This window comes from Clinocottus analis, unplaced genomic scaffold, assembly GCF_023055335.1.
Source record: "Clinocottus analis isolate CAN_PGR_092001 unplaced genomic scaffold, fCliAna1.0.p SCAF_1, whole genome shotgun sequence".
Taxonomy (NCBI): Eukaryota; Metazoa; Chordata; class Actinopteri; order Perciformes; family Cottidae; genus Clinocottus; species Clinocottus analis.
In genome coordinates, this window is record NW_027175820.1 from 21,882,346 (window position 1) to 21,908,003 (window position 25,658).

The 25,658-nt window shown below is 41.6% G+C and overlaps 1 protein-coding gene across 2 annotated transcripts in view; it reads right to left on the minus strand.

Annotated features, from left to right (window-relative positions):
* The window catches only part of coro2ba (coronin, actin binding protein, 2Ba), a 40,026-nt gene that overhangs the window by 7,362 nt on the left and 7,006 nt on the right, over window positions 1-25,658 (minus strand). Inside the window, exons 1-4 of one of the 2 annotated variants that reach the window (XM_068571176.1) lie at window positions 11,241-11,420; window positions 7,636-7,836; window positions 1,441-1,557; window positions 617-766 (exon numbers count right to left, since the gene is read on the minus strand). In XM_068571176.1, the coding sequence (XP_068427277.1) occupies window positions 617-766; window positions 1,441-1,557; window positions 7,636-7,836; window positions 11,241-11,255 (483 nt within the window). In that variant the 5' untranslated portion in view covers window positions 11,256-11,420. Of the gene's footprint in view, window positions 1-616; window positions 767-1,440; window positions 1,558-7,635; window positions 7,837-11,240; window positions 11,421-25,658 lie in introns of those variants that run through there. The other variant, XM_068571169.1, reaches the window with a different exon arrangement.

The window sequence follows — 25,658 nt, forward strand, 5'->3', positions numbered from 1 at the left end:
TGAGCTTTTTGAATTTGACTGTTTTGGTGTGCTGATAACCAGTGAAAACAAGTGAATTAAGAGCCTAAATGTCTCACCTATGTTCTTTGGAAAGCTTTTATCTAGTAATACAGGTCTGTTGAGGGAATGTCGATACACAGAGCTGCAACAAATGCTCATCTTCCATTATGGATTAACCTGTCTGTTTGTGTTTCGGTTGACCTATTAGCCTATAAAATGACAGAAAATAGCAACAATGCCAACCACAAATTTGTAAGCGCATATCATCTTTAGACGTTGATGTTTTATCTGACCAAAAACCCAGAAATATATAATAATATAGAATGAAGAACCATAAAATAGAAGCATCAAATAATACCTTAAAAATGTATCAACTAAAAACAGTTTGATTTGATTGTTGTAGATCAACTAACTGATTAATCCAACACATAAAAAAACATGACAAAACATTACAAAGGAATTCCTGAAATGCCTCATTGAACACATCTAAAAGTAATTGAATATCTCAGAGGGAATATGACCTTTAACCTGCTTTCGTGTTAGTTAAATCCCTGTGCTGTCGGTGTTTATTGTGTTGATTTGAGCTTGTTGCGCTGGCATGTTACTGACGCGGTACCTTGTAGTCGTAGCCAGCGCTGAAGAGGATGCCGCTGCTGGTGGGGTGCCACTCGATCACACCCACCCGTCTGCTGTGGCCGTACAGCTCCAGCACCGCCTCCGTCATGTTGCGCCTCAGACCGCCCTCTGGGATCTCCCATACTCGCACCTGCCACGTACACACAGTAAATGTAAAGGAATACAAGGCGCCTCATCATCAGAAGGAGAACACACACACACACACACACACTTTTATAGACCTGGGTATAATGCTTTTGTCAGAGGCGTTTTTCATCTTCTATTTAACGTGATAATCTGCACTCAGCATGACACAGCGAGCGATCCTGCTGATCAAAAAATAGCACATGGAATCAATGCAGCCCATTGCATCAGGATTAGACTGGATTACGGCTATGAGCTGCAGGCGATTATGCTTCAACAAGTGAAAGTACGACACAGGACGCTGTGCCACTGCGGCTTCACCGCGCTCACTAGTACTGTAACAGGTGCGCAGGTTCGTAGTTTATCTGAGATTACGAGTGCGCAGTCAGTTCCTGAACCGCTGCTGGATTTGTCGGTTGCTCAAAAGCATTTCACAGCCGTCCTATTGCCATTTTCAGGACCGTGGTTCACAACAACAACAACAACAACAACCAGAGCAGCTGCCAGACAACATCCACTCACAAGCGTGTGTCCAGTACAAACTCTGTGAGTCAGAGGCTCTCTGGTCATCATGACGCGAGGAGCTCTTTGGCGTCGGGGCCGGTGGGGTCTCACAAACTCACGTCTTCTTACGATATCCTCACCCTGAGGCGTAGAAATAAAAGAAAGTGGGTAACTCACCGAGGTGTCCTCCGAGCAGGATGCTATGATGTTTTCAAAGAAGGGATTCCACTTGATATCCAGAACGTTTCCCTGGTGGCCGCACACCTTCGGGTAATGAGAGTCCAGGCGACCGGACTGAAACACAGCGACAGAATGTTATTTTACATTTACTGTAATTTTTTCTGTTTTGGCATGTAGGTGAAATAAAGACAAATATCAGCGTACATTAACATCTATTGGATTGTGACCCATATAATAAATATATGAAATAATGGTAATGGGAATTGTATTAAAATAGATGTAAGTAGGGTGTGTTTATTTTATATTGCACATAGAAGTGCATAAAAGACACCGGTATAGTGCCTTAACATACACAAAAGTAAACTAATAGAAAATAAATGAAAATAGTCCTTCCCGAGACCTAACAAGCAGTGATAAAAAAGTATAAGAAAAAGACATTTATTAAATTGTTTGTTCATGAACACAAATAATAACTCTCTAATTATCTTTTCAGAACATTACTGAACAAAGATATTCTTTTCTTTTATTCACGTGAACATGAAAGACCAACATAATGTAATAAAAGATGAATCACATCAGTGGGACGACATAATAAAAAACAAAACAGAGCTGCTTATTGAACGGGGACGTCTGAGGCCCTTCAGTGTTATTGCAATAACCCGCATGGTCCACAGTGGGGCAGTGGCTCATAACAACAGGCGGCAGAAAGCTCTCAATGTCGGTCATGTTGTCATGAATGTTTTATGTCACTTAAATCCACTGACCTCTTTTTTTTCATTTCCACAGAGATTTGTTTCGGAGCGTCGGGTCATGAAATCCTGCATGTTTAAATGAACTGTCCTCACTGAACCCTGAAGATTGACTCCAGATGCTTTAGCAAGCCTTAACGAAGTCTACTGTAAAACTATATATATATATATATATATATATATATATATATATATATATATATATATATATATATATATATATATATAGTTAAATGTTATTAGCAGCATCTTTGCACCTTAATCCTCAAAGAGAAAATTAAAAATAAATGCACTTCCTAACTCCCTTTGTGCTCTTTGTGCAAACTAAAAACAATAAATAATATTTTAATAACAGCAGGAGGCAAAATGGTGAAATACACACATCTCCAGCAAGGCTTTGGGTTAAAATTATTTGGTGTTGAGCCATATTTATTAATATTAGGTTGCTCCTCACACCTCGCTGACAAGTAGCTAGCTTATAGCTAATAGCTAGCACATTCTCATCAATGTAATATTTGCAACCAATGTAACAGGTACATCATATATTAACACATTCACGAACAGAGAGCAGATCAATAAATACGTTTTGAATGTAACAAAAATTAAAAAGCAGCCAGCAGGAAGTCTGCTCATGGAAAATGCTTGCCAAAGATCCTGAAGTCTTTGCTAACAAGACGAGGAACACGAGCCAAAACCAAGAGAGAGCAATGACTGCCAACAGGGGAGTGGGACACTAACTCAAGAGGAGACAGTGTGACGAATGATTCATAAACACAACCATAACCGAGAGAGAGCATTGAAGTCTACGCACAGATGTAAAGATTTCAGGAAGGGAGGAAGGACAAGCCAGGCTGATGCTAATTTATGATGACTCATTCCTCTTTGCTATAACTCCAACAGTGACTGGGCAGATTCAAAATGGCCGCAAAGCATTAACAACATGTGACTCAAGAGACTCCTCATTAAGGTGGAATTAATTACCTGCAAATAAATAATGTCTGTTGGGAACCACTCATGAGAGGAAGTCAGAAACAATCCTGAGCATGATAAATGTAAAATATAAACTATCTCACGCAAAGAATACAAATAAGATGAATATGAACGAAATAGAGATTGCTGACGTTAGTCTGGATGGCGGCTAGGAACGAGACAGATTTACGTCGGGCCTCGTTGTCTTTCTGCAGCTCATTTCCTCAGACGAACACAGATGTGCAGGCCAGGTACGCCACAAGCACCACACTGGGATTGCCACCAACTCCTGTCGATCTATAATTCCTTAATAAATCCGCATTAACGAGGCGATTCCATGGTTACAGTAACAGTTCATCCTCTTCTGACAGCAGCTTTCTATGACTCCATCTGGCCATAAGATGCAATCATACGAACAAATGAATTGAACAGGAGGGAATTAACAACTAATGAGGATTCAATAATACAAGTCGAGGATTAGCAATTTGGGTCTTTTATGTATCCTGCTGTCATTGTCACTGCTTCCTTCTAATGAATTCACTTCACTGTTCACAGGAGAAAGAACATGCTGAGTCATGCTTGTTCAGTTCATCACATGCTAATTTTTCCAATGCCTGTTCATGTAGTCTGCACCAGCAGGATGGTCCATCACTGTTTGACTGCTCCAGTTGCTTCTAATCACCTCAAAGTGATATTTTAATTTAACTGTTCTAAATAAACTGGAGCTAAATAACGTCCTTGTTCATAGTATGTTGGAAATTCCCTTTTTATAAATGCCGTTAAAACATATAGACAGGAAATTACTCTACATATGTGCCTTAAGAATTGACATGTAAGAGATTACATGAAGGCCTGGGACCCACAACCAGAAGTTAAAATAAACTGCAGGGAGTTCATTGAAGGTATTTAATATTAATGATTATTTTTATTGTTGATTCATATGCTGATTATTGGTCGTTTGGACTATAAAATATCACAAAAAAGTGAAAGTCATATTATCATCTAGGTCTACATATATTTAAATGTGATATTTTACAATCACAAAAGACAAAGAAACGCAGGAAATCCTCACAGTTGAGAAGCTGAAACCAAAATGTATTTGGTATTTTGTGCTGGAAAAACACTACCAACTTAAAAATGGAGACAAAAGGTTCATAAAACAGCAGCGATGTAAAGAGGACCGCACCCAGTGAGCTCTCCTTCTTTGTCTGGCGCGATGAAGAGGTGTGTGTGACCTCATGTGTCGATTTCTGGGCGAGAGTGTGTGCCAGGTGGTGCCAGCGGTAGTCCTTCCTTACTAGCTAGTGAAACTGTCTCGTGGGTGTGTGTGTGTGTGTGTGTGTGTGTGTGTGTGTGTGTCTGGGGGGGGGGGGGGCAGCCATATGGCCGTCTCGCCAGCTGTCAGCGTATATATGTCAGTCGTTCTCACACCTTGTCATTAGCCAAACCCTTCACTGATTAGTTTGTATTTCTAGTGGAGCGGAAGGATTTCCTCCCTTTGTGCTCATCTCTTCACCCTCGTTGTGGACCTGCTCATATCGTATCAAACTCACGAACACAGACGGTGGTAACACCTCTGATGATAACATCCACTACACGGGGCAGACAGCTATTGATTTAGATTCAAGTAAAGACAGTAAGTGATTCAAGAATCACTCTGCGTACCTTACAAGATTTGATCTTATTCATTGATTCCGCGTTTGCTTTTGATACACTTTTCCCTCCACAACTGTATATATGTTGTATTGTGTGCCATTACATTTCAGTGTTTGGAGCTTATTGATGAGTTTTATTGGATTTTTTTTTAAAGATTATGCTTGAGGCTTTCTTTCTCCATTTCTTTAATCGTGACAGTGAGGAAAAGGGACGACATACAGCAAAGAGCTGTGGCTCGAATTCAAACCCCATATATATTTATTATTTGTTTCCCAAAAACGACTTAACACTCTTTTAGCCTAAAAAAATGACACATGTCCTAAAATAGGCAACATTTGGAGCCTCACAAAGTAAACTCATCTGAAAACCGGAGGATGACAGGAGAAAAGTGCATGAAACAGCAGCCATCCTCCCACAGAAGCTGCCGTCTGTGAATATGAGCCATGCCTTTTCTGAACTCGCCAACTCAGCAGAAACCAGAGGAAATGCGAAAGTGCAACGCTTTGACGAGGAGGAAATCGATCAAGGTCGGGCCTTTATATGATATTAAAGTTATGGATAAAGTCATTGCACAGAAGGCAAAATACCACTTTAGAAATGACTAGTTACTGTGATAATGTGCAGTATGTGTGTTTTTAACCATATCATCAGAAGATGCCATTAAACACAAACACTTCATTTTCTTGTTTTTTTAGTGCAGAATATTTTCACTTTCTTCAGATGAATTCATAAAAACACCCAGTTGACATTAAGATAATCCTCTTTCCACAGTCAGCAAAGAGAGTTTGGTGAATAAAACCATTATTAATATCAGTGCTTCTCTTTATATTCCCTGTACGTGAATATTCCAAAACAAAAGGCTTTCCTCTTCATGACTCGAGTGTTTCTGCAATTGACCCCATTATCTCTTAATGTATTTCTATGTAAGTCCTCTATTAAAATTAAACGACACTATACCATTTAAACAATGTAATTATTGTCATTATTTATTAACCTAGTAGTGAAACCAGCCAACGCGACTTTCTCTTTCTATCTTTGCGAGCGCTATGAATCAACATTCTGCCAGCAAGCATTACTAATCCTATGATGCTGTGCGGCTCTTCTGCTCGCTCAAAGGCTCAAAACAAAGTGACTTTCATAAACAAAGAGCGCCTGGAGACCTCTGAGTATCACCTGCCGCCTCACCAATTTTAAAAGCCCCATCTGAAGGAAAAGCAGTGTTGGTGGACAAAATGAAAAAACACTGTTTGCTTTAATTCATTTCTGAAAGGTATCAAGCAATGAAGTGAAGACTTGCTATGCACTTTGATGGATATAAAAGGATGGCAACAGTGGACAGAGATCATGACACGCGTTCGTTCTGCAGCACTTCAAACCAGCTACGTGCTCCAGGGACGATAAACCAATGGGATTTGGAGTTTGGATTTAGGACTATTTCAGAAAATAAGCTCTGATGCAATCTGACTCGTTTGGTTCGGCAAGATAATCTTCACAAAATGAACATAACTTTTATAATTTCGAAAGTGTAAACACAATTTATCAAAGTGAAAAGTACACAGCTAACGTCATGCTATAAATTACAAGGCGGACGAGTCACCTTGATGCCGTTTTTTTTTCAGTTTCATTTAGCTGCTTGTTGGCAACCGCCTTTTAAAAAACAACTCACAAGAAGTGTGTTTACTGATGTGGTTTATATCGTCAACATTTCTTAAGCTTGAAGTCTTTATTTTAGGCATCCGAACAAGAACCCATTGACTTTGAGACGAGGGAACCAGAAGTGTCAAAGTGCTGGGATCCTTTCTGGGTTTCAGGACTCGTTCCTGGAGCTCTCCACGCAGAGCCGGTCGTATACGTCTTCCTCTATGAACACTAGTGAAGATGTAAAGTATGAAGCCGAGGTCTCCCCGCCTCACACAACATCACTGCTGGGCTTACTGGATACTTCTTCTGCCTGATGACAGCTGGACCCTGCCAACTTTGTACCTTGGCAGAGTCGCTCTTAAAGAGACAGGACACATTTAGAAAACTATTCTACACTCTTTATATCGACGCCACATTAAATGTGAGCACGTACAGCACATACTCAGTTAAATGCAGTTCTTGGACATATTACTCTCCACCAACGTGCGAAAAGATTAATCACTCGACTATCTACATAATGCCTTTAAAATGTGCGACTGTGAGGCTTATCTTCCATATTAAAATCTGCACTGTTGTGTAATGAATAATCCAGCAAAGGCAGTAAAGCAAAAATGTATCCACTGAATGTGGAATAAAAACAAATCCATTCCCGTTTTTCCTCTAGTGAGAACAAATATGCCACGCTTTAATTTTCAACAGCGGTCTTTTGTCTTGTTTATAGGAAATACTTTTATTGGCAAATCTACCCCTGTTACAACTTTGGCTTCAAATTCTGGCCGGAGTTTTTAAGGCTGGCATCCAATAGAAAGGCAGGGAGGGTCTGTGGTGAATTTGTATTACAACTCTTTTTAAATTTCCGATCTAACTGCGCTGAAACAACAGTAATCTGGTCTAAACCTTCAACAAATATACAGTATAACGCTTTGACTCTCAGTGAGTCACTCAATCTGTGATTGTTAACTGAACATAACACACATTTTTAATACAAACACTCTGCGTTGAGCATTTTAACACACAATAGAAAAGCATCACACCTCTTCCGCCGACACTGAATTGAACAGTCGAGTGGGAAAACAACCTCAGGGCTCTCCGAAGAGGCGGGAAGACCCCATTGCCCTTTGACCCCGGTCGCGATGACAACAAACAGCAAATCACGAGCGTGGCGGGGGTGCGTTACCTGGGATACAGGTATCACAATGAAAGCGCCTCCGCCGGCGCTCTCGGTGACGACCGCCAGGAACTTGGAGTTGACGGCGCAGAAGTGGTTGTCGTGGACGTTCTTGGTGATGGGGAAGCCGTCGAAGCAGTGCTCCCGGTTGCCCACCTTCCCGTAGACATTTCGATACTTGGAGCTTCGGTAGTTCGGACGCCATGACATCTGAGGAAGACGCACGCAAACACATGAGTATTAGTGGATTGTTATTTGACAGAATATCCAGATAGACCGCTTCCTTTCCAAGGATATGAGCTATGAGGAAGCAGGTGCAGAGACAAACATGTCTGCTAAGTATTGTTTTGTAAAGCAATGTGTGAAATAAGCCAAATTATTTTCTGGACTGCCTCGGAGTCAGACTCATCTAAGCTTGTTGAGATAAGATTCAGCTTCCAGTTTAGTTTCAAGTGGCAAACAAGGTGACAAATACTTCTTGCCCAGTCAATGTGTTCATTTTGAGAAGCATTGCATTTCATGTTTACGTCTTACGACTAAAAATCCTTTTCATTATTAATAAATGGGTCTCATTGTTTTGAATAAAATGTCAGGAATGCCCATCACAATTTCTCCCCAGCTAACTGTGACGTATCGCTCGTTTTGTGCAACTGCAGAAAACCAATATCAAAACATGTCCAACACATAGTTTCATTTCTTCAATAAAGGATAACAGCTTTGACCTGGATTTGACCTCCAGAATCAGTATTTTTTGTACATTAAATGTATTATGGTTATACTACAGATACACAGAAAAACCGGGGGCGTATATAGTTACTATTATTTTCCTCTAAACTAGTAATATAATTACATATAATTACAAGCCGTAGCCAGTAGAATAGGAGCAAATATTCAGAATAAAATCTATTGGAGTAAAACATTGTGACCACGTCCACTACAGTTCCTTAAATTCTGTTTCCACCACCATAAAACTTTGCTATGCTGTAACGAGCTGATGGTTTATGGGAAGGTTTAGCTGAACGGAGTTGAATCCTAATCTATATAGATTTGCATCACATTTTATACAGACTTTTAATTTAAATACATATAATTCTCAATAGAATTAAATCAAATTCGAGCATTCTAGTAAATGATCAGCATGTAGAGTTAAATATAAACACTGAATAGAGTACAGCATACTCTGAATTATCAACTCTGAGGCAACAGTAGATTTTACTGGGACCAAATATTATCTTTTGTAAAATATATTTTTATCTCAATTGGAGTAACATGTACTCTGATAAATGTACTGTGTGTCCTTCAGAGGACAAACCTCTGATTCAGTGAGTCCGGTGTAACAGAAGTGTAGCGTCTTCTGATGTCGCGTGAAGGCACGAGGAGAACATTTAGCCCAGCTGTGGCAACATCACATAACTTTTTATCATCGTCATGTATTTATTTTCTTTAAGTATTGGTTGTAACTTGACATGAGGATGATAACACACAGAATTCATGAAACCTAAAATGTCAAATTCCCTTCCACCAAATCCACCGTTGCAGGGCGGGCTGTCCCTTCTGTGCAGACATGATAACTGTCACACGTACAGTTGTGGGAAATGGTCCAAATTCATCATGTGGTGTCACGCAGAGTGAGAACTGGGTGAAAACTGTGTTGTTTAAGGAGGACAAGCAAAAGTTAATATATTTTTCCCAATAACTTAACCACAAAAAAAGGCAGCTGTGTTATTTTGAAGTATGCCCCGTTCTCCCTCACTGTATTTGGGCTCACATGGATCATGTGCGCCAGAAGACTTTGTTCGCGGTCACTCCACACACCAAAAGAGACGTCTCGAGACGCTTCTTTCGCTTGTCACTCCACCACAAAAACGCCTTGATGGAGCTCTTCCTCCGCTTTGGCGTGAGCTGGCTCTGCGCTCAGACTCAAAGGTTGACTCAGACACAGGAAGTGGACATCAAAAACGCCCTTTGACCCCTCGAGGACAGACGTTGGCGTCATGTCTCGCTGATGAATGTGGCCGGCAGCGGTCTGAGAAATCTCCGGATCCGTTTGTGAGAATAAATTCCAGTGACACTATTGGGTGGACGACATCGGTTCAACAACAGGATCCGGCGGGGCAGGATTTACGATTCTTGTCAGATGAGTAGCAGCAGTGCCGGATGACATCAGGCTATCCTCTATTCAGTATTGTTCTTGGGCCGTGGAGGGGAACTGGTGGGCGTGGCGTACACATGCAAATAGAAACATCCTCAGACCGTGCGGCTGCCATTGTCTTTCCCCGTCCCTCTCCGTCTCAAACCACACTGGAGGAATGGCATCCAGCATGCTCCAGCGTGGGCGATCGCATCGGCCTCCACTCACACGTGACCCACAGCAGCTTTCACGCTGCTTTCACAGTGTCACAGCAGTTCTCCTGTGTTTTACACATGGTGCTGAAACTGTGACTCAATCATTTAAGGAGGCAAGATAATCATTTTCTGCTCTTTTGCTCCTCCACTTTAGGAAATACTGGACCTTTACATCCACAACATTTAGCTAGTAGTTCAGATGAAGACTTTTTTTCAAACATCTATGAAATAGGATGTGTTGGAATAGATTTAACTTGCTATTTGTCCAGAATCTAAGACAAGCAAACTTAAAACCAAAAGGCGAATGATGCACCTCATGAATGAAATGTACGCAGACACGACATGTCCACTGGTAATGCAGACGTTTCTGTTTTCTTTTGGTTTATTCATCTAAGACACAAACAAAGACATAATGGCTCCTCCTGCGTCTCTTGCTCTGGTAAAAAAAAAAAAAAAAGAAGAAGCACAGACCCTCCCAGGTGCATGCTGGTCCTATATCTGTCTACCTAAAACAGACCTGAGGTGCCTGTTGTGTTGTCAAATTATAGGAACAAAAGTACAATAAAATAATGTCTAAATAAAGAAAATATGTGGAATGAATCAATCCCAAAGTAGTTTGAATGAACTCCAACAAGTTAAGCTGCAAAATTAAAATGATGTGTGTTCTATAATGTTGTTTAATATAGTTGTGTTTTAGCCCGCTGGTCAGACAAAACAAGCAACACGGACACACGTGAAGAACCGTTAGTTGTAATTCTATAAACATCTCCTCGTCATTCCAGTCCAACACAGACCGACTGCTCTGAAGCCGTGTCTGTCCGAGCAGCATAAAAGCAGCTTGTTAAAGAATTAATGTAGAACAGAAGAGCAGCAGAAAGTGGCCTGAGGGACGGTTCGAGGAGAGGGGAAGAGGAGACTCATTCATTGGTCACCGAGGGTTTGGCACAGAGAGCATATCTGTGTGCATCTGTGTCTTTCTTATCTCACGAGGGTTTGCAGCAATAGCACACACACACACACACACACACACTCCACACACGCAGTACACAAAACCACAACAACTCAGAGGAAAAAGTGACAGATCACAAGACTTGTGCGTTGGGAGGGTTCTTAGCTCTGCACACAATTTTATTACTATTTTTGCATCTTTTTACCAGAGAAAAAAAGTTGTATGGCAAATTAGATTCAAATGAAACAAGCATAACATCCATGATGTGTCTGTACACCACACTAATGCCCTCGTAATGACCCTGAAGATGTGCCCTTACCTTGCCAGTGTCCATAGTGACACTAAAGTCACAGTGTTGCCGCGGCCTTCTGCAAACATCCACCTTCCTTTCTAAACCAGCCGCCAGGATCTCCTCCCTTCTTTCTACCCTTTACAATCCAAGCAGGCAGCCTGTGTCTGCTCTACCTCCTTCTCTCTCATGTTTGTCCTCCCCCCTCCTCTTTAAACTCTCTCTTCTCCTCCTACTGGTACTGATAGCTGGAGGGCTCGCACTCCCCCCCCCCCCCTTTCCTCCTCTTACCCTCCTCTCCCATCCTGCCACTCAGCCGGCCCTCTGTCTCTGTCTGTCTCTGCCACAGTTCGTGCTCCAGCCGGTAGTAGCCATTCATCCTCGTTCCTCTCCCACACACCGCTTGTTTGGTATCTCAAGGCCCTTCTGGGTTGATTCCCAGCACCACCAGCAGTGTTTCATTCCCGTATCTCTAATCTTTCAACCCCGCAGGTATGAAACCGGATTTCTGCGTAGAAAAGGTGGAACCCAGAAGGAACGTCTCCAACAGTTGACCTTGTTAGTAACGGCAGCAGGGCCAAAGGCAACATGGTGACGTTTTCAAATAAAGAAATGTAAAACTCGACACATTTATCGACAAGGAATGTCGAAGACATCTTCCAAAGAAGGAGTTGCACAACCTACAGCTGCCTCAAAGCCAGCTACTCTTCCGTATGTGTATTTGACACATGAGGCCTATGTGCTGTAGCTATTTTATGAATTCATGATCACGTCTTTGAGTCAGTTTTTCAGTAACATTAGTTCAATGAAAAAACACAAATCCTCCCATTCTTTAATCTTAATATTATAAAAGTAGGCAGATCACTTTTACCCCGAGTATGTAATGATGTACTTAGCTCTGAACTAAAGTGATCATAAATATAGCTATTTCATATATTTATAGGGGAGGTAAAGCCTTCACATTGTCTCACATGTTATTTCATGTTCTATTATTCACGATCAATTACTTCATCCTGCTGTCCCAGTCTCAAAGCACCCTCTCTGGGTCAGAGTAAATATAACAATATATATATATATATATATATATATATATATATATATATATATATATATATATATATATATATATATGATCAACAATTTATTCAGCAATGAAGCATTACCAACAATAGATAATTGTGTGAATGACAAACTGGAGTCGTTCCTCCTTCACTACTGAAACGACCTCAGGTCAGATCGATGCACGTGAGGCAGGTGTTACGGTGAAAATTGCATCCCCTGATGGTTGTCGGTGTCTTTGAAATGTAGGTGGAGCCCTGCAGGTCCAACGTGAAGGTGGTGTTCCTCGACCTCTTTGCCTCGGAGTGTGTGTGTGTGTGTGTGTGTGTCTTTTCCATGTGTTGTACACGTGTGTCTGACCATGTGTTGTGTGTTTGCAGCAGTATACATTTACTGTTGTGTTCGTAGCTTCAAGGCAGACCACTCTAGAGAGTAGAGTGTGTTTATTGAGGTTTTTTTGTTTTTGTTTTACGTCTTGCTTCAAGACATTGCTGCTGCTCTCTGCACACTCAATCGTTCTCTTTCCTCCTCTCTCTTTGGGGCGATAAACCTCTTTGCAATATCTCAAAAACAGCACATATTTGTGTCTGGGGTAAAAACAATAATATAAGACATAAAATATAAAACTAGCTGTCAAACTGCAACAAACCATAAAGCCATTATTAACCATGAAAACATCAAGTTGCATCCCAGCTGCAGACCAGCGTCCTTTCTCTTCTCAAACCATACGCAGTAAATGGCGGCTTACTGACTCATTATGAACCATAAAAAGCTATTCAAACATCACCAATGGGTCAAACTATTCCAATCAAGATTTCCTCAATGTTGGTGCCAAATGAGGAAGTAGGGCCATCTGAGCTCACATTGAATAGATACAAAAGGGAAATCCGCAGGGCGACTGCATGTCTTGTCGCTCAGACATAGTGTCCGTGTCAGAATCTGTCTTTTCCTTCCTCCTCCATTGCAGCGACACTGTACAGTCATTTACGATGACTTCCCATCTCTGTGAGGCGTAAAATATCACAAAAAGCGAGATATCCTATTGGTTCTTTTTACCCAAATGTTCTCTCAGCGTGAAGTTGGAGCTCACACAGGAAGTGCCACAGCTTGGCTGAAAGCGCTGGGATATTTTCAAGACTACTATGGCAATGCCTGATGGGACAATTGTGTTAATAAAATGCTTTTGTGGGCGGTGAAGATCGCCAAGAAAACAAAAAATTCTGCCTTGAATCCTTAAACAAAGCTATGGCGAATGTTTCACTGGCCAGTTTAGAGAAGGACAATATTGTTTTGAAAACATTTGTTTTAACAAACACAATTTCCCATAAGCCCTATTTAATGTTTGAGTTGTGTTTAGAGGTTGTACATAGGGAGTATATATTATTATAGCCCATATTTATATGTTTAATTAGATATCTAACAAGTTATTTGTTTTTGGGGGGATTTATACCATCTGTTTTTCTTGATTTGTAGCTTGTGACCTGATATAAAAGGCAAATCAAATTCAAGTCTGCAGTCGGCAACAATGACCGGCAGCTGTTGTCAGTCAATGCCGGAGAAGTTAGCTCCTCATTGCACATTTACAAGTTTCCATGAAGCAAAAGTCCAAAAGCCCAAATCTTCCTTCATATGACAATGAGCTGAAAGTGCAGACTGCATAAAGCCTGATGCCGACAGCCATGCATGCAATGTTTGCTTGCAGCGTCACAAACACACAGAAGTGAACCGAAGGCTCAGCCAACTCTGCCGGCGATAGCAGCTGCGAGCGAGCGGCAAATGGAGTAAAGCATTAAGGAACGGAATAGATTCAACACACCTGCTCCGAAGTGAATCGGTCCATCTGGATTGTTGTCGGATTTTCCAGATGGCCAGTTCAAGAATGTTGGAAAGGTAATCCTTTTTTTTTTTTGAGCCCGCATTCATTTGAATCAGTTAAAAAGAGAGCTCCCATGAGCTCCTGGAACTCACTCAGTCTCCATTATCGGGCCCATTACTGTCCATGGTAGAAGTTTTGTAATTTTTCAAACAATTAAGAAACACGCACATTAAAGTAAGCCGACAAAAGGGCAAAATCTTCCTGTTTTTGTCAGCCTTTCCGCCCCATAGTAGTTGTGCCATTGCAACTACCACATGTAGATGTGTAAGGGTTCTTCATTTAGTTTTTTAAAATATAATATGATAACAAAAAGCTCAATCTGCTGTAGATTTAGCCTGTCGCAGATAGACATATGCTAACAGCATACTGAGCTCCATTTGTGACCTCAGCACTTCATATGTTATGTCAATCTGTCCGTCAATCTGATGTTGACCTTCTGACTACGTCCTGAAAATGTTTTTCCCTCACCTGCCACAGCGTCAGGTCACTGAACACTTAATATTGTGTGTCTGCCATTTCTGAAATCAATGCAGAAAGCTTCAGAATGACCACTGAGTTAGCATAGTAGAAATGTAAAATATATTATGTAACCTTAATCCCTCAGCATTTCTAATGTAGGAATCTTTAGGATCGTTAACTCATGGCCGCCGCTCTGCTCTCATACAGCAGAAGCGTAGCACCCGCCTACCGGCTCCGGTTTAATGTGAACACCGTTAGCTAGGTCAGCACTGTTAGCGTTGTTTGCTCTGCTATCCCTGTTAGCTGTGAGCCGTCGCCATTGGGAGCCTTGTTAGGGCTCAAAGTGGCACAGGGCAGCAGCTAGCATGGCTGTAGTCTTGTTATACAGACTGTACAGCTGTAGTGAGTTTTGGTGCATGCGTTCGTGATGCTCGGGTATTACTCAGCGATAATGACAGGAGATGCAGAAGCTCAGCTAATGGCCGCTCTTAGGCCTTTCGCCAGCCCCATTAAGCAGCAGTAATGTTGCAAAGAGCACACTACTCAAGCACAGGAAACCCAGACACCCAACTGAAGGGCACTTTGCACTTTTCAGAGCACAAGCATGGAGGAGTGGGTGTCCTGGAATCCATCCATCGTCCTGTGGTGTCAAAAGATGTTGATGACGACAGTGTTATCATCCAGCGATTATATGCACAAAAAGTATTTTCTTCATCCTTCTCTCAAACACACACAATACACACACGTTTATTTCCAATTCCACTTCAAAAGGTCAGCCTTTTAAAAGCAGAAGGGTGGTCTAAATAAATAATCTCCCCTGTGCTTTCCTTTCCTTCCCCCCCCCAGGAGTTTTCTGACATGCTTTTTGGAGCATAATAATGGGAGCTGATTCTCGCACCCCGAACGACAGTGGGGGGTTGTCGATTCAAGGTGAAGGAAAAGTCCAGAGGAAACAAAGACACAAAAGAGGATATATGAGACACAGTGACAAAAGAGAAACAGAGATAACGTGAGAATAAGGGACTCAAGGTGAAGAAGAAGACGAGAGAAGAAGAGAGAAGAGGACAGTGCAGGGGGAAGACACCCAGATAATTATTAAATATTGAAAGACACAAAGGAACAAAGCACACAGAGAGGAGGAGCAGGATTTTTTTTTCTTTTTACCAGACAGAGATTAACTCCCCTCTGTCAGACCACCTGGCACACATCGCTCTGAGCCAGAGGAAACCGTCTGGAGATAAATGTATTGATATTTCAGTCTCTAAAAACTGCCAATTGAAGCATCAAAATTATGGAAAGAAATCAATAAGTACACTTCCAAGAAGCATTTAAGCTTCATCTTTATTTTGTTTTCATCCTGACAGCCATTTCCTCAGATGTAATGCCAGTGAGCTGTAATTTATCACATCCTCGTACCTGCAGATTATACTTTTATATCAAAGTTGACTTTTAAGACAGGAGCAAAAGCTGTACTCATTTGATTTTGTTGCAGTTTAAAAACACAACTTCAACCACAGTTTCCATTCTATACACGTTGGACATCGGTCTGAGCAGAGATATTATCTAACGATGATTGAAATTGGGCTTCAGGAGAACGCTTGCAGACCTTTTGGAGAAGCAATACTAAAGAAAGTTGATTTATGTCATATGTCATCATAATACACAAATCGCATCAGCGCTGAAATAAAATCCCTTTGGCTGTGTTTCAAATTGAAAAAGCCAAATGCCACCGAGCCAAAGACGCAAGAGCACTCAGATTATTAAAATCAATCATTGATGTAAGACCACAGAAACATTTCTGTCAGTTATGATTTCGGATCTGTTAAGATATTGCACTCCAAAGCTTCAAGGTGACTGCTGAGGTGGCACGTTGACTGGCATCATAATTACCTCTTGGGAGTCAAATACGAACAGTAGCTCTGTCTCGGCTTATTCTAACCAAACCGTTCCTGGCATTTCCTGAGAGGAACTGCCCATTTGGGAGCTCCTCTTAGCACGAAATACCTTCAAGGGCTTTCTATTTGTTTGGGTAAAAATGAAAAGGCAAAGAACCAGGATTGTTCCTAATTCTTCAGGCATAAAAATGGGATTTGTATGAACAATGAAAAAGTTCCTGTAGTCCAAAAACTGCTGAGGTGTGCTTGTGTCTCGGTAAGAGAGATGATGGTGCCTCTGTTCCTTCATCGGATATCAGGTGATCAAACTTTAACTCTCGGTTTGATTAGAAGCTGAACTTTGACTGTGACTGACAATGTAAAATGTCTTATTACCCCTAATAGAAATCCTAACCAGAAGATACAACATGGAATGATTGAAAAGGTTAGCTGCCCGATGTTTCGACATTGCGTCATTATTAGCCGCTCAAAGGTAGTACCTATCTATTCGTTGGCTCAAATAGATGAAGGACTTTTACTCAGGGACCAGTGTTTGTGACCCTTGTGAAACCCACAATTGTGTCATTTTCATTGACAGCGTTGTGACAATGTGTCACTGAGTTGCTTCACATTACATCAGCAGCACAAGTAACGTTGCGGTCGATCCGGCTCAACTGTGTCAATGACCAGATGGACCGAACACCCATTTGGTATCTCTACCGCCTCGATCTATCACTTGTCTACTTCCTCTTTCCGCTATGTTCTCTCTCTCTCTCTCTCTTTCTCTCATTTTGTCTCCCTTCGTAGGATTGATTGGATGGATGAGCGTGAAAAAGCGAAACCTAGACAGGGAAGGTGGCCAAGCTGAGTGCCAGACCATCTGCCTGGCCAAGGACTCCTTCGTTCCAGACAGTGGCCGACTGAACCTTGGCAACGAGGACTTGTGCTGCGAGAAGACTGATCTTCCTATCATTTATGTGATATCCTGATGGGAAAGACATGAATGAATATGATAATGAATCCAAGAAGCAAGAATCAGAAAGATCAAGTAATCATCAACTCAATTGAAAATGACAAAAGTTTGCCAACTTGATACAAAAAAAATACACTTACAAAACAAAAGTATGTTGATTATATATATATATATACACACACACACACACACACACACACACATACACACACACACACACACACACAAGTAAGTCACAGTCTAAAGCCTGGTGGTTGCTAGAAGCTGTAATGTTTCTGACCGCATGGACATTTTTTTATTGTCTGGACGGTGGGAATGAAAATATAAAGTTTGTTCAGAGCGTGATACGAGCAGACAATGAATGGGTTTATCTCATTGTGAGCAGCACATTTTTAAAAAAAAATCCCCCAAAACAATATGAGATACAGTACACTGTGTTAACATTGTGGCACAAGAGCAGTGCAACATGAAGTTGAGAATCCGGCCTTGAAGGATTTCATCCTCTGAGGAGCGTGAATGAGAAAATTTCACGGCCTGTTTTCTAGATTAAAATAGTTTTTATTGTGTACAGGTGGTCATTTGTCAACATACTGCTGGTACTTCGCAAACAAACAGGGATTCACCAGAAACTTGAGGGATCATCATTTGGTGACCTTGAATTTTCACAGCCAACTCCTCTCCGGTCTGTCCAGTCGTGTTTAAGACATCTCGCTACGGACCATGAGTATCGATTAACTGACGGACAGAAGGTGCAGATTCCGGATACCAGTGGCGGAAGAGTATTATAGAGCCATTTGTCTGATGTAGTTACCCGGGGCAATGAGATAACGAATGTCCTTGTACAGGAACCTCATACATGTCAATGTCATATTAGAGCACCAGGTCAGTTCTCTGTAATCTCTTTATAGTTACTCACAATTTAATGGACTAGTAGTTGATTCACATTGAAGGAGGGAGGAATAACTGCAGGTTCTACGAAATGCAGAGTGTACTTGTGCTCTATATTATGAATTAATTACATCATTTGGCAAAGGTAAGGAGAAATTCAGCGGCCAGAGAGGACAGCAACAAAGCAATAACCAAGATAAAGCTTCTTCCTGCGATAAGAGAGCTAATTGGGCCACAGGACCGTTCTCCTTCTGTTGGTTCTTCAACACAAATGAATGATGTCACATGTCGCAGCTTATTATCATAGGCCGGATAGAAAGGAGGGCAAATCTGCGAGAGACAAACGTTGGCACCTTTGCCAGGTTTAAAGTGGGGGCAGGGAAACTCCAGATGTTCCCGTTTATCCAGAGCGGCGGTTCTGACGAAAGACTTCTAATGGGTTTTTCTACCGCAGTAAGCGGGTTAAACCACAATTATGGTATAGAAATCAAGCCGGCGCAGCTCATGTGGGAAGATGACGATTGTGTGCTGTGTATTGTAGAGGGAGTGGCGTTTAAAACTACCACTCCTGCACATCTGGGATCATTTTATACAGCGTCTCTTCAATATTGTCTCTCAGCTTTCTGTTTCAATAAAAAGAAGAAGAAGAAAAAGCCATACCTCCTCAACATGTGCACACACACACACACAGTAGGGAAAGAAAAAGAGACGCAGGCAACAGTAATGGCCTTTGCACACATGTATGAGCTTGTAAAGCAACATTTGAAATGACAGTGTTCCCATCTGTGGGTGAAGGTTAATGTGTTGTGAATTTGACCTATTTCCGAGGAGCCACTCTGTTGATGAGCTCACCCCGAGAAACCTAACCACAGGACTGCAGTGCTACTGCTGTTGTCGTTCTCCATCCATATGCTTATTATATTTCTCCCCATTTATTAGAAAGTTTATGTAAGAGCAGGCCTCTCGCATGGCAGCACAGCGTTTGTCTCGCTAGCAATACGTTGGATATCCGTCACTGGTCACTCATGCACATCTTTCCAGTCTGTTGCATTGATCTGATTATTTGCTAGCCTGTCAATTGGACTCCTATAGTACAGGAGACCTACGTGTCCCAGTTTGAAAAGGCAGCTTCAACACTTTCGAACCTGCTGACGCCGTTTACGTTTTATAAATATTCATATCTTCGCGATAAAACATCCCAGAAATATAGTTCGACTTCTGCCGTGAACAGTAGACTTCCTGCTTTCGCTGCCTTCCTCCGTCAAAATCTTACGCAACTCACTCAGAGAGATAGCTGCATTGGCGTGTCACGGGACGCAGTGCAAAAAAAAAGTACTCGTCACACGAAATCCCTCGCTGTGATTTGTCAATTCGTATGTCTGTCGACATTTTGTTAAAGAAACAGACCAATGAACACTCAAGAAAATCTCTTTCTCTTTACACTTTTGCCTCATAACAATGGTGCCACATTATATAAAGGGCTGAGATTGTTCTGGATTTTTTAAATGTAAAACGTGGGTATGTGTCTTATAAGCAGGGCCCAGAGGGTTAATACACAAGACCTCATTTCACTTCATCCTCTATGGGGACTAATATTTAATTTTGGCTGTCATTCCAGAAGGGATTCGTTATTGGCACCATCTACTCCCTGCTGGGTCTGCTCACTTCCAGAGTAATACTTTAGCTTATGGTTTAATCTTTACCACTCTCCTTCCCGTGTATTACAGTGGTTTGGTTGGGCGAGGTGGTAATCTTGTAAAACGGATCAGTGACGTCGCAAGTCAGAGTACACAGTTATTAGACATACTAAGAGCTCATCTGTATGATGAGGTTGTCCTTTCAACAAATATTTTGTGTGAATATGAGAATATGACTTACATTTTCAAACAGACTAAACATGTCTTCTCACCAATGAGCTTTCTTGAGCTTTTTATATGGGTATGAAGTGGCATAAAGTTATGTTCAGTACATTTAAATAGAATCTCTTATTATCACCGTCATGGATATTTCATATTTGCACTCTTTTTCCACTGTGTACTGCAACGGCTGCACAACAATTTCCATTTGTATGAATACAGTCCTATCCTATCTTACCGTAACTGATTAGCAGCGGCATGGCCTGGGAAAAACATGTCAGAAATCAGAGTGAGACAGATCCTGTGAAAATGCAACGTGACATGTGTGCTGCTCACAAGCAGCATTAAGTTATGTCATACGCACAGACCCCATATTGTTTGAGTTATCGTTAAAATAAAAATGAACCAACAAAAATACAAATACATGACACACGTGAACGTCTTTCCTATCTTCTTAACATCATAACAACTCATATGTGCTGCACTGAATTACATTATTGAAGTCATCATTATCCAACCAAATACCATAACAAGCAACTACAAGACTTCTGCACAAGATGCAAAAAAAAATAATACAGCCAAATAGGTGGCTTGCCAAGAAATTTATTTTGGGAAATACATTTCAAATCCCAGGCAGGCCTGTCCACGCAGTAGTTAAGCCTCCCACCAGTTTCATGCCATCTCTCCTGGTTGTTTCATCCACTATCCTTCTGTGATGTCATGAAGACACAGTGGCTCCCTTTTACATTTATCCTCCAGTCCAAAACACCGGTAGTTCTACAGTGGGATATGGTTCCCAATCGAGGGATACCTGCATCACCTAGCACAGCTCTGGAGCCGCAGAAAGATAAGGGCTGTGTAACAGATATATTTGCCGACTTAAAATAAAGATTAACATTAAAGCTTCCCTTTCTGTCTAACGCTGCAACCTGCTGTATTTCCTTTCTTTGCTCCTATCCTCAGCACCTTTCCACTCGAAACCACAAGAGCTTATGAGCTTATAATGTCTTTTTGCCTCTTTTTTTCATAGTGAGGAAGGGACCACAGCTCCCATTCTTCAGGATCCAGAGCATTGCCAGGCTGACTGCTGACACGAGGAGCGGATAGACTTTGCAGGAAAATAACCAAAATACTTGTCTGGCAGATTATTCGATGATTCTTCAGGATTCTGGTCAACTACTGTTTAACTTAATTAGTCTTTGTGGAAGATTTTTCTTTAGGCCGTCAACAAAATTTCGCTTCATATTTACAATTGTTCAGGAAAAGATGTGATCTTGGATATGATGTGTTACCACATACCGTCACCGAAAAAGAACAACATGGGTTTATTGGAGTATACGTTTTCCTTTCTTTTTAGCATCTTAAATATTTGGCTTTTCTTCACCAGCCACAAGTCAAAACCAAACAGAGCTGGAAGCTCAGAATGAGGGATCGGCATTACTAACAATCCTTGTTGGAGTTGTTGTATTCAATATTGATGGCAAAAATCTACTTCAATAATGCTTTACTTTTTGTATTCCCTAAACTAACGTTTAGTTGCATAACTTTACACAATCGGTCATAAAACAGTTGTTTTTCTGGCCATTATGTACGTTTTTTACGTGGGATTTAGGATCCAAATCGTTCTACTTCATCTCTTTCCACGAACCCTCTGTATAAATAAATGAACTTGGCACATCAGCATCGACCAGCAAACCCTCTCAGCTGCAGTCGCCACCCACGGTGCAGCAGCAGAGCAGGAATGCAGACGCAGCTGACTTTCAGCTGGTGAATCCGTCCAGTAAACAATAACACACTGAGAAATGCATAGAGTAGGTCTCCGTACGATAATGTGTCGTCCGCAGGATTCCCCCTCGGTAATGGGATTTGTTGTCCTCTGATCCGAAGTGTTTCGATCTCCCGAACGAACACAAATTCAATACAACGTTACAAAAAGTTGGGATTCAGAGCAATAAAATAATCCCGATTCACCCTAAGGCGCACATTGTCAGCATCTTTGTCGTTTTTTTACACTGTTCGTGCCGTTAGCGTCGTTTGCTGCCATGTTGAGAGCCACGTAGAGTCAACCATTTCTCTCTTTTCTCTCACTGTCAAACTAAGTAAGAAAGCAGGTTGAAGTAGCTTTCTAGAGAAAGGAATGTGCAGTGGCTCGACACAACCCTTGTAAAGTAGCCTCACGCATGTTAATTCATCATCTTTTTTAAATAAGATGATGAATATGTTCCATTGTTGCCATAAAACAATGTAGTAAAAGCTCCATGAATAGCAATGACAAATGTTCATCATTCCACAAGTAGCAGAGAATACAGCTCACGCTCGACACGACTGGAGAAGTATGAATTTTAATTTTGTAAAGGCTCTTTGTTTCTCGTCTCTTGTCGGACTGTTTTCTCTTTAGACAGACAGGCATACCCACTGTGTTACCATAGGGACGGCAATGGAAAGCCACACATTAAGAACAGATTCTCCAAATATGAGGACCGGCTGACATTTTTACATTCCTCATAAGAAAAAAGTATGTGGCAAAAAAAAAACTCCGGAGGAAGAATCCGACCACAAAAAGCTCAGCAGGACAAAAACAAAGTACCTTTCAAATGCTCAGCATCGACCACCAAGACGAATTAGCTTTAAAAGACGCTTTTATACGTGTTGTTGTTGTGTATCTAATTTTCTTTTTTGCAGCATTGAGATCGTAGCGCCGCTTGCCGAATGGTTATAATAAAAATGTCACACACAAACGGAGATTGAATAGAGGCATGCAGTAAGAAAGAAAGAACACGAGGAAAGGAAATACAATTTCAGCTGCCGAGAGACTGATGTCTATATTTACACTGCTATCAGTGCCCGTAGGCGAAATACAGATCTGAATCTGACCCTGATGAACACCCATGTGGATGTCTATGTGTGTGTGTGTGTGTGTGAGAGAGCGAGAGAGGGTGGGTGGTAGTATCATCCTTAGTGGATGTGCCCTCACTCGTTGCCCCGCTCCCCACTCGTTGCTCTCTTACGTTCACTCGTCTCTCGAGCGTCTCAGTCTGTGCCGAATCCAGTTCTACCGACACAATAATGCCCACAGATATGAACATTCGTAGTCTGTGTGTCCAAATGCGATGTCTCGTGCTTCCTGTAGCCGTGAGTGACCAGCGAGACGTCACAGCCGACAACCTGACCGCGTGAGAAGAAATAAACAAATCACGAAAACACGAGGCGTCGTCAACGTTGACCGAGTCTTGGATGTGAGATGACGTTGCGCAATAAGATAAAATAAGATAATCCTTTATTAGTCCCTCAGTGGGGAAATTACAGGATTACATCAGCAACTAATGGAGTAAAAAATGTGTATGAAAGTACTGGAACACACTTAAACTTAATGGATATTGCACCAGGAAGTGATCACAAGTCATAAGCAAGACATTAAAACACGTATACATCGTCATATGTATTGTCAGCCTCCGGGCCCGGTAACGTGGGAGTGATGTGGGATGAAATGACACTTCATCAAGTCTCCCAACCAGACCGCCACTCTTCCCGTGAGGAATCGGACCCCCTGGTCCTCACTGCAGCGGCCCGCTGAGTCGATGGACCGCTGCAGCTTCACCAGTGACACTCAATATAAATACACGGTGCATTCCCTTCCTCGGTGCTACTGTTCACTAAACTGAACAATTTAAACCAGAAGAGTCAAAGTGACAATTAAAAAAAGGACGGTTGGTTTCTGGGGATTAGTCTTACGGCCAGTATTCCTATCCGTTACAACAATGTTGTGCTCAATTCATTGACCACGGCAACATCACCACACCAGTCGGATATGAAAAGAAACATTAGAGCAGTCGCAGTTTCTGGTATTTAGCCGCTCCTCCTTGATATAAATGGGATGGACAATATAATAGGAACGCCAGTATAACGTTGTGTTTCCTGATATGAATAACATCCTTGCAGCTGCTGCAGGCCATTCGATCTATTTCAATGTGAGGCTATCTGACAAGAGAGCCTCTTGTGCAACTGGGTTGTTATGGCCACAGGAGTTTTAGGACCCCAGGGAGGGAAAATAAAGACCAAGTTAGACAGATTGCTCCACATAAAAAGGCCAAAAGGACAGAAGAACAAATTAGAGATCGAGAATAAGAAAGAAAGGATGAATACGAGAAAGGAAGAGGCTAATCGCAGCGTTTGATTTAATTCACACTAAATCGTAGTGCAAGTGGGGGTAAGAAAAAAATAAGCTTTGAATGCAAATTCATTTTTGGGCTGAAACTGAAATTTCTTTTGAGCAGATGGGCATCTTTAATTTATTGTCATTCTGCAAAACTATGTTGCTCAATGAAATGCAGTTGTAGCTCCTTTGATGCTACACAAGGAAAAATGACAAAAGCGGTACTTTTTGGAAAAAAATTGCATATAACAGCAACAAAAACACTGATGAATCCTCCGTACAGATTATTTGACATTTAAAAATAACAAAAATTGGGGAGTTCAGGCATCAGTGTACAAAATGCTTTTCACCACACATCCTCTTACACACAATCATACACACATACACAAAGTAAAACATGCACCTGTCTCAATGCACTTACTGCCTTACAAACAGGAAGTACATCCTTTGTCCTGATTGTGCAGACTACACACAGACACACACAGTCGGGTTTCCACCGCGTTAGAGGACATTACATTGACTTTCCTGGAGATTGAGCTCAAACCTTAACTTTAATTTATGGGGAATATATCACAATATGACTGTATTAACATATGTTTGTCCCCACAGCGTGAGTCAAACAGACACACACACACACACACACATTCCATGGGATGTGCACCTAATCTCAGCTGGAGGGGAAAGGGGATGCTGGTAATGGTCACTCTCCCCTGGATCTTTATTTCCGTTGGAGGATATTCATAAATAATTTCACATTCTTGCCTCCTCGTTCGTTTCAGCGACCTCCCAAAAGGGGAATCCAAAAATGAACACTTCTATCCAACAAAAGCCACAACGAAGCTTCCCCCTGTGCACTTTTTTTTCCCGCAACGAATCCAAGTCCTATACTTTGGTGAGAAAGTCACTTCTTTTCTGTGAGAGTTTGAACTTTGTGAACGCGTTTACAGTGAAGAATGAGTTATGCAGTGACACGTGGAATGAAGAGTTTCCCAACGCTCTTGGAAACGGGCTTTTCACAAAGATTTTGAAAAGTACAGTTTTTACAGACGGTCTCTCTCTCACACACACACACTCTCACACACACACACACACACACACACACACACACTCACACACACTGGTATAGGAAGCTTTCTGACAGGCAATGAGCTCATGAGATCTGAATGTCTTCCTGTGGTGAATGCTTCTCTGTGGCTCTCACAACTTTCTTCCTTTTTCTCACACTTTTTGTCTGCCCCCCCCCAACCCTCTTCATGCACACACACACACACACACACACACACACACACACACACGCACACACGCTTGCT